We start from the raw sequence: 12,955 nt of genomic DNA, 5'->3' as shown, positions 1-12,955 counted from the left end.
ACTGTCATAATTAAAAAACCTTTAAAATTTTAACAATGGCAGTTTTGGTACAGGCTTATTGAAATTGATTGTTGATAAAGAGCATCATAATAAACTTGGACAGCACTTGATCCAGACCATAGAATCCAAAAATAGAAAAGTGTTCTGTTCCCTCATTCTGACATCTTCCTTTGGATGGAAGCATAAATTTAAAATTTACTGTATCTGGATTTTTTTTTAAATATAAAAATCAAGGCTAACAATAGGTTAACATAATCAAGGTTAACATAGAATAGTACCACACAGGAACAGGCCTGATGGCCCACAATGTTTGTGCTTGTCGAAATGCCTCTTAAACATTGCTGTTGTATCTACTTCCACCACCTCCCCCGGCAGCACATTCTAGGCACCCACCATTCTCTGCGGAAAAGAAAACAAAACTTGCCACATAAATCTCCTTTAAACTTTCCCCCTCTCACCTTAAAGCTATGCCCTCTATTATATGACATTTGCACCCTGGGGAAAAGACTCCACCTAGCCTGTTTATGTCTCTCATAATTTTATTTACTTAGATCAGTCTGCCCCTGGGTAACCAATGCTTCAGAGAAAACAATCCAAGTTTGTCCATCCTCTCCTTGTAGCTCATACTCTTTAATCCAGGCAGCATCTGGGTGAACCTCTTCTGCACACGATACTACAAATGTGGCCTAAATAAAGTTTAAAACAGTTGCAACATAACTTCCTTACTTTTATACTTAAGACCCTGACCTATGAAGACAAGCCATATGCTGCCTTTATCACCCTATCTACTTGTGTTAGCACTTTAAGGGAACTATGGACTTGCTCTCCAAGATCCCTCTATACATCAATGCTCTGAAGGGTCTTGCTGTTCACTGTATACTTTCCTCCTAAGTATGATCTCCCAACATGCAACGTTTCACACTTGTCCGGATTAAATTCCATCTGCCATTTCTCTGCCCACATTTCCAACTGGTTTACATTTTACTGAATCCTTTGACAACCTTCCTCACTATCCACCATTCCACCAATTTTTGTGTTGTCTGCAAACTTACAAATCATCCCCATTTTCATCCAGATTATTTGTATACATCACAAACAATAGTTCCAGCACTGATCCTTGCAGAACACCACTGATCACAGACATCCAGTCAGAATAACACACCTCCACCGCTACCCTCTATTTTTTATGGCCAAGCCAATTTTGAATCCAATCTACAGAGTCACCATGGATCTCATGTGCCTTAATCTTCTGTATCAGCCCACTTTGAGGGACCTTATTGAAAGCTTTACTAAAGTCCACGTATACAACATTCCACTGCCCTATCCTCATCAATCAAGTTCATCACCTCCTCACAAACCCAATTAATGATGCACAGGAGTTTGAAGTTGAGTTTGTTTTTCTTGTGAATACTGCTTATGCTATGTGCCTGTGATGCTGCTGCAAGTAAGTTTTTCATTGCACTTATTCATAAATGTACTTGTGCATGTGGCAATAAACTTGACTTTGGAATCTGGAGCAAAAAACAAGCTGCTGGAGGGATTCAACAGGTCAGGCAGCATCTGCAGAGGGAAGTGGACAGTCGACATTTCGGGTTGAGGCACTTCTTCAGTGTGGATGAATGGTCTTGAACCGAATGTCGACTGTCCATTTCCCTCTACAAGTGCTGCCTGATGTGCAGAGTTCCTCCAGCAGCTCGTTGGTGTAAGACATGACCTGCCATGCACAAAGCCATGCTGACTATCCCTAATGTTAGGAGCAGGGAAGATCTTGGTTTGTTTCTCTGTTGAGTTAACTAGAATGGCAGGAGGATTGATGAGAGTGGACTTGATTGTTGGAATTGAGGGCAAAATTGATTAGCTTTCACTTTTGATTGCTGTGCAGCAATCCTTCTGAACATAAACATGTGCGTATTGCACAGAGTTCACCTGAATGCCACCAAGTGGTAGAGTTGCTGCACTTCATTTGGGAGAAGAAGAATCTGTATTTAAGCTATGGCTGTGGAGGCAATATAACAGGGAGAAATACTGTCGAAAAATTAACGGGTAGCTGGGTAGAAGAGTGGAGAATGAGCTGGAAAATCTTAGTGACTAACAGTCAACAAGTTCAACAGTTGTGGGATGTGGAACTATAAATAAGTCTTATATGACTCTGCTTGTATTTGTGTTGATGGTCTTCTTGGCTGCATTCTTGTTAACTGTTCAATTGTTTTTCAGCTGGATATGCCAAAGGAGCACATTGCAGCTAATGTTGCTACAATCATCAAGGATGTTTGCACCCAAAGACCAGTGAGTTTTGGTGAGTGATAATATTGGTGTTTGGTTGTTGTAACTTATTTGTTTATGCATTTAAAATCTTTAGGAGAAGTGCACCAGATATCCTCCATCTGATGTATTCAGTGAGTACTAAAACTATAAACAAGGGCAAAGTGAGGGTGGGGTGAAATGTGTGGGAGTACTATGAAAATACAACATTATTTTCTTGGGGTTGTAGTTGCAATTTACCTGGAGTTGTGGGTCCTGATTAAATGTGTTCAGTGAATCTCTGTTCAGTCATTATTGAATATGGGGTTCGCAAAACAATTTGGTATGGTATAGCCAGTCTTCCTGAGATTCTCACAAGCATGAGGGGAAATGCAGAATGGACACTTTGCTGTGATTGCACTAAGTATGTATGGTAGCAGACTAGCAAAACATCTTTTGTGCACATAATGCATGATGTGTGTGTGAGTGAGTGTCACGGAAGACAACATTTGATTCTCCATTTCTAATATCCTCTTTTTGATGAGAGCATAAATTCAAAGTGTCTTATGCTCCATCTGGACAGTTTTAAAAACAAAATCAAAGCTCCTTGGTTAGGAGCAGGGAAGGTTCTGAGTTCCTGGTCCTTGCTGAATTAGCTATAATGGGAGGAATGATAAGAAATAACTATTGTTGGAGAAGGGAAGGTAAAATTCACCAGCTTTCACTTTGATTGCTGTGCACCAATCCCAATTGAACCTATACAAGTGAGTATTGCCCATCAACAGGATAGAGTTCAGCTGCATGCAGCCATGTAGTAGTTACTGCACTTCACTGTGGAGTTGAAGGGCTTTTATTTAGAAAATAGTGATAAGTTTACATGTTTCTATTCCAAATACTAACTGAGATATTTAGGGGAAAAATGTAAATCTAATTTTTGGAGATGAGTAATTAGTGGTTAGAAGGAAGAGAATCCAGTGTTCCTTTATCAGTGATCAAATATCTCATTTTAAAGGAAGGATGTCAATTAATCTGAAATATCTGACCATTTTAGATTCTTTGAGCTTTGAATACCAATTTAAAAAAAAACAAGAAAATTACATATTTGCTGCATATCCTGGGTTTAGTTTTGTATTTACAATCTAGTTTCATGTCTTATTTTTAAGATAAACACTGGCTAATTTAAATTTTCTTTTTCCTCAGGTCCATTTGTTAAAAGAGCCATTATTTGCAGTGCAACCAGTGAGTCTTTGTTGTTTAAAGCAGAGCCGTTCTTTCCTCAATTAACAGAAGACAATGAAGAAGAGAATAAATAACAATGGTTAATTATTGACTTTATGTACAGACTACCTACTGTTGCTTTGCCTCCATATGGCACATTGTGATGCAATAAACCTTTATACATGTATGTTGAGTATATCAGCACTGCTTAAGTAGTGAACTGAAATCAAGTGTATCTTGTTACTGTTTATTCAAGAGGCCTGTTTGCTGGTCCACAGATTCAGTCCTTCTCAATTTGCTTATTGGATAGGTTTCTCTCTCAATAGATGGTAAATATAGGATTCTACAGTGAAGAATACAGCACAGTACAGGCCCTTTGGCCCACGATGTTGTGCTGACATTTTATCCTGCTCCAAGATCCTGCTCTAACGCTTCCCTCTCACAGTCTTCCACTTTTCTATCATTCATGTGCCTATCTAAGAGTCTCTTACATGTCCCTAACGTATCTACCCCCACAACCTCTGCCAGCAGTGCGTTCCACGCATCCACCACTCTGTATAAAAAAAACAAACTTGCCTCTGACATCCCCCCATACCTTCCTCCCATCACCTTAAAATTATGCCCCCTCATATTAGTCATTTTCACCCTGGGGAAAAAAGTCAAAAAGAATTCAATCAGGCTCGTGAGGCACGACCTGCCCCTCACAAAGCTATGCTGACTGTCCTTAATCAGCCGACGCTTCTCCAAGTGCCCATAAATCCTGTCTAAGAATCTTCTCCAGTAATTTGCCCACCACTGAAGTAAGACTCACTGGTCTGTAATTCCCAGGGTTATCCCTACTTCCTATCTTGAAAAAAAACATTTGCCACCCTCCAATCATCTGGCACTACTCTTGTGACCAGTGAGGACGCAAAGATCATTGCCAAAGGCGCAGCAATCTCTTCCCTTGCTTCCTGTAGTAACCTTGGATATATCCCATCCGGCCCCAGTGACTTATCTATCCTAATGTTTTTCAAAGGTTCCAGCACATACTCTTTCCTCACGTCAACATGCCCTAGCGTATCAGCCTGTTGTACGCCGTCCTCACAAACATCAAGGTCTCGCTCTGGTGAATACTGAAGAAAAGTATTAATTAAGAACCACCGTACTTCTTCTGACTCCAGGCACATGTTTCCTCTTATCTCTGATTGGTCCTACACTCACTCTAGTCATCCTCCTTTTCTTCATGTACATGTAGAACACCTTGGGGTTTTCCTTAATCCTACTCGCTATGGCCTTCTCATACTCCCTTCTAGCTCTCCTAAAGTCCATTCCTAAGTTCCTTCCTGGCTACTTTGTAACCCTCCAGAGTTCTGCCTAATCCTTGCTTTCTAAACCAGAGGTAAGCTTCTTTCTTCCTCTTGACAAGATATTCTACGTCTCTTGTCAACCATGATTCCTTCAGTCTACCATCCTTACCCTGCATCAATGGGACAAACCTTTCCAGAACCCCATGCAAGTACTCCCTAAACAACCTCCACATTTCCATTGTGCACTTCCCCAAGAATATCTGTGCCCATTTACGCTCTCAAGTTCCTGCCTAATTGCATCATAATTCCCTCTCCTTCCAGTTAAATACTTTCCCATATCATCTGCTCCTGTCCCTCTAAGGACATGGTAAAGGTCAAGGAGTTATGGTCACTGTCTCCAAAATGCTCTCCCACCAAGAGATCCAAAACCTGATCAGGCTCATTGCCAAGTACCAGGTCCAGTATGGCTTCTCCTCTAGTTGGCCTGTCCACATACTGTGTCAGGAATCCTTCCTGGACACTCCTAACAAACTCTGCCCCATCTATCCCCTTTACACTAAGGAGGTGCTAATCAATATTAGGGAAGTTGAAATCACCCATGACAACAACCCTGTTATTTTTGCACCTTTCTAAAATCTGGCTCCTGATCTGCTCCTCAGTGTCTCTGCTGCTATTGGGGGGTCTGTAGAATACTCCCAATAGAGTGATCACTCCCTTCCTGTTTCTTACTTACACTCACACTGACCCAGCAGATGAACCCTCCAGGATGCCCTCCCTTTCTACAGCTGTGATACTGTCCCTGATCAGCAAAGTCATTCCCCCACCTTTTGTACCTCATCCCTGTCCCTTTCGAAACATCTAAACCCCAGAATATCCAGCAGCCATTCCTGCCTTTGTGACAGCCAAGTTTCTGTAATGGCCACAGCGTCGTAGTTCCATGTACCTGCTCATGCTCCAAGTTCATCACCCTTGTTCCTGATACTTCTTGCATTGAAGTTAGATACACTTCAGCCTATCCAACTGACTGCAATATTGCCCTTTCAACTGCCTATCCTTCCTCACAGTCTTTCTACATGCTGCATCTACTTGTACAAGAATTGCACCAACCTCTGGCTTATCACTCAGGTTCCCATCCCCCGGCCAAACTAGTTTAAACTCTCCCCAACAGCTCAAGCAAACCTGCCCACAAGGATATTGGTCCCCCTCCAGTTCAGGTGTAACCTTTCCCTTTTGTACAGTTCATACCTTCCCCAGAAGAGATCCCAATGATCCACAAATCTGAAACCCTGCCCCCTGCACCAATTCCTCAGCCACACATTCATCTGCCAAATTATCCTATTCTTACTCTCACTGGCACGTGGCACAGGCAACAATCCAGAGATTACTACCCTAGAGGCCCTGCTTTTTAGCTTCCTACCTAGCTCCCTATATTCCCTCTTCAGGACCTCATCTCTTTTCCTACCTACGTCATTGGTACCAATATGTACCACGACTTCCGGCTGTTCACCCTCCCCCTTCAGAATGCTGTGGACCCGATCAGAGATGTCCCTGACCCTGGCACCCAGGAGGCAACCTACCAACCAGGAGTCGCTTTCATGTCTACAGAATCTCCTGTCTGCCCCCCTTACTATTGGAATCCCCTATCACTACCACTCTCCTCATCTCCCCCTTCCCTTCTGCACCACACGACCAGGCTCAGTGCCAGAGACCTGGTCACTGCAGCTTTCTCCAGTCGGTCATTCTACCCCCCCCCCCCACCCCCAAACAGTATTTAAAGCGATATACCTGTTATTCAGGGGAACAGCCACAGGAGTACTCTGCACTACCTGCATAGTCTCCTCCTGACAGTCACCCAGCTACCTGCTTCATGCCCCTTGGGAGTGATTGCCTTCCTGTAGCTTTTATCTATAAACTCCTCATTCTCCCGTAGGAGCCAAAGGTCATCCAGCTGCATCTGCAGTTCCCTGACACGGTCTGGAAGGAGCTGCAGCTGGATGCACCTCGTGCAGATGTAGCTATCGGGGAGACTGGAAGTCTCCCAGAACTCCGACGTCTCACAAGATGAACACACCACTGGCCCTGGAGCCATTCCAACTACTCTAGCCTGGCACTAAAGGAAAAATGAAAGAAAGAAACTTACCAAAGACTTACCTTAGCCTCCGCCTCTTCTTGCTGAAGCCTCTTGAGCCAGAGCCAGAGCCAGAGCCAGAGCCAGAGCCAGAGCCAGAGCCAGAGCCAGAGCCTCAAGTACTCTACTCTAACCCTGGTCCACTCACACAATGGCCACTCCACTTATACCCACCTTCCTTTTATTCGCTGCTGTAAATTAGCCAATCAGCTATTAATAATTTTCAGATGTGCTTCTTTTAGACTCTTGCAAGGTGAAACTCACAAGCACACACACAGAGACTCATCTCTTTTCAAAGGTCCCGCTCCAAATCTCGCTTCAACTCCCGGCTCTGCAAGGTGAAACTCACAAGCACACACAGAGACTCACCTCTTTTCAAAGCTCCCACTCCCAATCTCACTCCAACTCACAACTCTGCAAGGTAAAGCTCTTAACTTTTCACGTGGAATCTAATAGAACATGAATATTTTCAAAATTCCATGTAAATACTATGAAATACCTCTTTAAAATACTAACATAATTAGCAACAAAAATGTATTAAGACTTTCTTTGAGTCTTATAGAGTAATTCTCTGAAAACACTGCTTCAATTCAGCAAGTTCTCAGCAGGTATGGCTCATCACTGGCCTCTTCCTTTGTGCTAGTTTTAGTTCCAGTATTAGAAGATTTTCTCCTCGATTCCTGTTGATTGTTGCAGAGTTGAAATTGCATTCAGAACAACCATGATCTCATTAAATAGTGGAGGAGATGTGAAAGGCCAAGTGGTCTATTCTTAGTTAATATGTTTGTATGACATCAGTTTCCCTCAATGTTACTCTCAGTCAAATACTGCATAATGTTGAGGGCCAGTAATTGCTCCCAGAATTATGCTTTAATCATGTTTGGTAAAGGCAATATAAGGTCTGGAGCAAAGTGTTTTTGGTAGAATACAAACTGAGCATTGCTAAGTGTCATTTCGTGGAACATGCCATTGACAATGTTATAACAGTGCTGATAGGATCATAGTTAGCTGATGCAATTTGTTCTTTGAGATGGATTGTGCAATTTTCCATTTTGCCATGTTGTGTGAACAATGTCGGATTACTGTAAGTATCTTTTAATGATTTGATCTGACACCCTGTTGGTGCATTTTATTTTTTATATGAAGACCAGTAGAAGTCTGCATTCGTTTACTAACAGATCGTACCTGTGAAGTTTTGCTTAGAAAAAAACCCACAGTAATAGCTGTCAATCAAGTTCTGATGTTTTCTGTAAATAGAAGGGATTAAGCCCCCGATTATTTTGGACACCACCTTCCATCTTAATTGTTTTAGCATTATTTAATGCAGGGGAAAAAAGTAATGCTGCTGCTTTTATGCCTACTCTAAAAAAGATTGTAGTTTGTTTCTAGCAGCTTCAATCCTTATCTACTTCTGATCTTCACTATTTCTGTGTACAAGTAGTCTGACCTTGTTCCAGGGCTTTTGTGGTTTACAAGGCCTGTTCTCAATGGCTTAAAGGGATTTTAAAATCTTTGCTAGTCACATGTGAGGTGCTGGATGACTAGAGAACAGCATATGTGTTATTTTTATTCTGAAGGGCAGTAGATTTAAGCCAGGTAACTACAGACCTGTGTTTAACATCAGAGATAGCGTGAGTCTAACATGGTGGGGAAGTTACTGGGAACATTTCTGAGGAATGGGAAAGGCAGAAATTAATCAAAGGTAGTCAGTGCAACTTTGTTAGGGGGGGATCTGGTATGACCAATTTGATGGAATTTTTCCAGAGGAAGCAAAACGTACTGATGAGCTTAGTGCAGTTGATGCAGTCCACATTCACTCAGTATGGCCTTTGATAAAGTTCCACATGGCAGGCCAGTCCAAAAGCCTAGAACCTATGGGATTTAAGGTAAGTTGACAAATTGGATCCAAAAATTAGTGGAGGGTTGTTTTTATGAGAAGCCTGTGACCAGTGACGTGCCACAGGAATCAGTGCTGGGACCCTTTCTAATTGATAGATACATTAACGATCAGGATTTGAACGTAGGAGGTATGAATAATGGTTTGCTGATGACACAAAAATCGGTGGTGGTGTTGATAGTGAGAAGGGTAGTCAGGCTACAGAATGATATTGACCAATTGGTAAGATGGGTAAGATGAATAGAGCCATGGCAGACGGAATTTAATATTGAAAGTGCAAGGTAACGTACATTGGGAGGACTAAGGATCAGGCCCTGGGGAATATTGAGGAACATGGACCTCAGTGTACAATTCCAAGGATCATTGAATATGACAGCACATGTAGAAAATGTGCTGAAGAAGGCATATGGGGTGCTTGCCATCATTAGCTGGTCCTTGGAATATAAGAGCAGGGAGATTATGATACAACTTCATCAAAAATTTGTTGGTCCACAGCTGGAATATTATGTACTGCTCTGGTTGCCACACTTTCAGAAGGATGACCTTTAAGGAGACAAACTATCCACTGACATTTACTATAAATGCAGACTCTCACAGTTACCTAGACTACACCTCTTCCCACCCATCTCTTGTAAGGATGCCATCCCTTTCTCCTGGTTTCTCTTTCTCCACTGCATCTGCTGTCAAGATGAGGCCTTCTTATTCCAAGACATCTGAAATGCCCTCCTTTTTCAGGAAACATGGCTTCCCTTCTACTGTGGTTGATAGAGCCCCCTCTTGCATTTTCTCCATTTCTTGGACTTCTACTCCCGACCCACCCCTTCAAGCAGAACAGAATTAGAGTACCCCTTGTCCTCACCTTTCACCCTATGAGCCGCCACATCGAGCACATCATCCTTGCATCATTCCTCAGTGGGATCCCACCACTAGCCTCATCTTCCCCTCCTCACCCATTTCTACCTTCCGCATGGACCATTCCCTCTGTGACTCCCTGGTCTGCTCATTCCTCCCAACCACACCTTCCTGACCCCTGGCACTTTCCCCTGCAACCTCAGGAGGTTCAGTGCTTGTTCTTTCACCTCCTCCCTCGCCTTCGTCCAGGGACATATGCAGCGCTTCCAGGTGAAGCAAAGATTCACGTGCACCTCGTCTACTGCATTCGGTGTTCCTGACGTGGCCTCTTCTGCATTGGCGAGACCAGTGGCAGACTGAGCAACTGGTTTACAGAGCACATGCACTCTGTCCGCAGTGGCACTCCTGAGCTCCTGGTTGCATACCATTTCACCTCCCCTTCCCATTCCCCCACTGACCCAGTCTATCCTTGGCCTTCTCCACTGTCAGGGTGAGGCCTAACGCAAACCAGAAGAACAACACCCATGTTCTGCCTGGGTCATCTACAGCCAATTTTCTAATTTCGGTTAACCCTTGCCTCCTGTGGTTTAGCCCCCCTCTCCTTCTGATCCTCCATTGGACCTCCCATTTTTGTTCCCTTCCCCATATGTCCCCCCCCCCCCCATTCCATCCACCTACTACCACCCACACATTTCACCCACTGGATTTCCCCTCCCTAATCTGGTTCTATCTGCCCTTCATCTCTCCCTTAATGGTTCCCTTTATCACCTTAATTATCAGATTCCAGCACTGGTAGCCTATGTGTCCCTGTTTAACACCTTCCCCTCCTCCCCGCTCCCCCCCCACCCCCCACCTTGCTCCATCTGCCTTTCCAAATTCTTTTTTCTTGTCTGCTTCCACCTATCACTCACCACCACCCCCGCCCCCCGCCTCTGTCTCCCAACTCCTCATCCTTTACTTAGCTCCATCTGCCCATCATCCTTCAACCCTTATACCCCAATACCGATTCAAAATAGAGTCCCAGACCAGCCTTCAGTTGTGGCAGGGCTTACACGCTTTAACAGGCTACAAAACGAAGTGGGGCAGCATAGTCAACAACAGTGCATCCCTTCCTGCTGAGCTTAACGCATTCTATACGCGTTTTGAAGAGAAGGGGAATGGATTGTCACCACCCACCCTGATAGCCTCCAATGCAACTGAACCTGTGGTCACTATCGAGGACGTAAGATCAGTCTTCAGGAGATTGAAGCCGAGGAAAGCATCTGGCCCAGATGGTGTCTCTGGCCGTGTGCTCAGGTTTTGTGCTGATCAGCTGGCAGGGGTATTTGCAGACATATTTAACTTCTCCCTGCTTCAATTTGAGGTTCCCACCTATTTTAAGAAGACCACTATCACCCCCAGTACCTACGAGAAACAAGGTAACATGCCTTAATGATTACCGACCAGTGGCTCTGACATCCACCATCATGAAGTGCTTTGAGAGATTAGTCATGGCATGCATCAACTCCAGCCTCCCAGACAACCTTGACCCACTTCAATTCGCCTACCACCTACCACCACAGTGGACGCCATCTCCCTGGCCCTACACTCATTTCTGGAGCATCTGGACAGTAAAGACACCTACGTTAGACCATTGTTTATTGACTACAGCTCTGCCCTCAATGCTATAATTCCAAACAAACTCATCACCAAACTCTGAGACCTAGGACTCAACACCTCCCTCTGCAACTGGATCCCTGACTTTCTGACCAACAGACCGCATTCAGTGAGGACAGGCAGCATCACATCCAGCATGATTATTATCAACACTGGTGCCCCACAAGGCTGCGTCCTCAGCCGTCTACTCCTTGTATACGCATGACTGCGTGGCCAGATTCTGCTCTAACTCCATCTACGTTTGCAGATGATACCATCGTAGTGGGCCTTATCTCAAATAACGACGAGTTGGAGTACGGGAAGGAGATAGAGAGCCTAGTGACATGGTGTCATGACAACAACCTTTCCCTTAATGTCAGCCAAACAAAAGAGCTGGTCATTGACTTCAGGAAAGGGGGTGGTGTACATGCACCTGTCCACATCAATGGTGCTGAGGTTGAGAGCTTCAAGTTCCTTGGAGTGGACATCACCACAGCCTGTCCTGGTCCAATCACGTTGATGCCATAGCCAAGAAAGTTCACCAGTGCCTCTACTTCCTCAGGAGGCTAAAGAAATTTGGCATGTGCCCTTTGACACTCATCAACTTTTATCAGTGCACCATAGAAAGCATCCTATCTGGATGCATCACAGCTTGGTATGGCAACTGCTCTGCCCATGACCGCAAGAAACTGCAGAGAGTTGTGGACACAGTCCAGCACATCACGGAAAACAGCCTCCCCTCCATGGACTCTATACCTCTTGCTGCCTTGGTGAAGCAGCAAGCATAATCAAAGACCCCACCCACCCGGGTCATTCTCTCTTCTCCCCTCTCCTATCAGGCAGAAGATACAGGAGCCTGAGGGCACATAACACCAGGCTGAAGGACAGCTTCTATCCCACTGTGATAAGACTATTGAATGGTTCCCTTGTACAATGAGATGGACTCGAGCTCACAATCTACCTTGTTATGACCTTGCACCTTATTGTCTACCTGCAATGCACGAGCTTGTAGCTGTGACACTTTGTATTATGTTATTGTTTTTACCCTATACTACCTCAATGAACTGTGTAATGAATTGACCTGTATGAACAGTATGCAAGACAAGTTTTTCGCTGTTCCTCGGTACAAGTGACAATAATAAACCAATACCAATATCCTCCTTGGTCCTCTGGCCTGTCTTACCCCTCCCCTACTCGTCTCTTTATACTGGCTATCTTCCCTCTCCACTCTCAGTCCTGATGCAAGGTCTTGACCCGAAACATCAACAGTTCCTTTCCCCTCCACAGATGCTGCTTGACCCGCTGAGTTCTTCCAGCGGTTTGTTTTTTGCTAACAGAAAGATGAGATTGCACTGGACAGGGTGCAGAGGAGATTCATCGGGATCTTATCTGGGATGGAGCGTTTCATTTATGAGAAGAGATTGGATTCACTGGGTTTGTTTCCATTGGAGGGGAGGAAGCTGAGGGGTAGTCTGTAGAGGTGTACAAAACCTCTGTAGAGTATAGATAGAACAGATGGTAGGAAATCTTTCCCTATAGCAGAGGCCCCCTAAAAATATAGGGCTTGGATTTTAGGGTAAGGAGTTTGGAGGGGATCTGAGGAAGAACTTTTCCACTCCGGGTGGTTGGAATCTAGAAGGTACTGCCTGAGTGGATGATGGGTATTTGATGGTGGGCATGGACATGGTGGGTCGA

At 44.2% G+C, this 12,955-nt stretch overlaps 1 protein-coding gene across 4 annotated transcripts in view; it reads left to right on the top strand.

Moving 5' to 3' along the window:
* mrpl1 (mitochondrial ribosomal protein L1) overlaps window positions 1-3,677 on the top strand; it is a 31,874-nt gene extending 28,197 nt beyond the window's left edge. For 2 of the 4 annotated variants that reach the window (XM_052043778.1, XM_052043769.1), the window contains 2 exons: window positions 2,215-2,296; window positions 3,442-3,667. In XM_052043778.1, the coding sequence (XP_051899738.1) occupies window positions 2,215-2,296; window positions 3,442-3,554 (195 nt within the window). In that variant the 3' untranslated portion in view covers window positions 3,555-3,667. Of the gene's footprint in view, window positions 1-2,214; window positions 2,297-3,441 lie in introns of all 4 variants that reach the window. The other 2 variants (XM_052043786.1, XM_052043762.1) reach the window with 2 other exon arrangements.
* Window positions 3,678-12,955: the final 9,278 nt, after the last annotated feature.

This window comes from Pristis pectinata, chromosome 2 (assembly GCF_009764475.1).
Source record: "Pristis pectinata isolate sPriPec2 chromosome 2, sPriPec2.1.pri, whole genome shotgun sequence".
In the NCBI taxonomy this organism is placed as follows: Eukaryota; Metazoa; Chordata; class Chondrichthyes; order Rhinopristiformes; family Pristidae; genus Pristis; species Pristis pectinata.
This window is presented reverse-complemented; position numbering and strand designations above follow the sequence as displayed.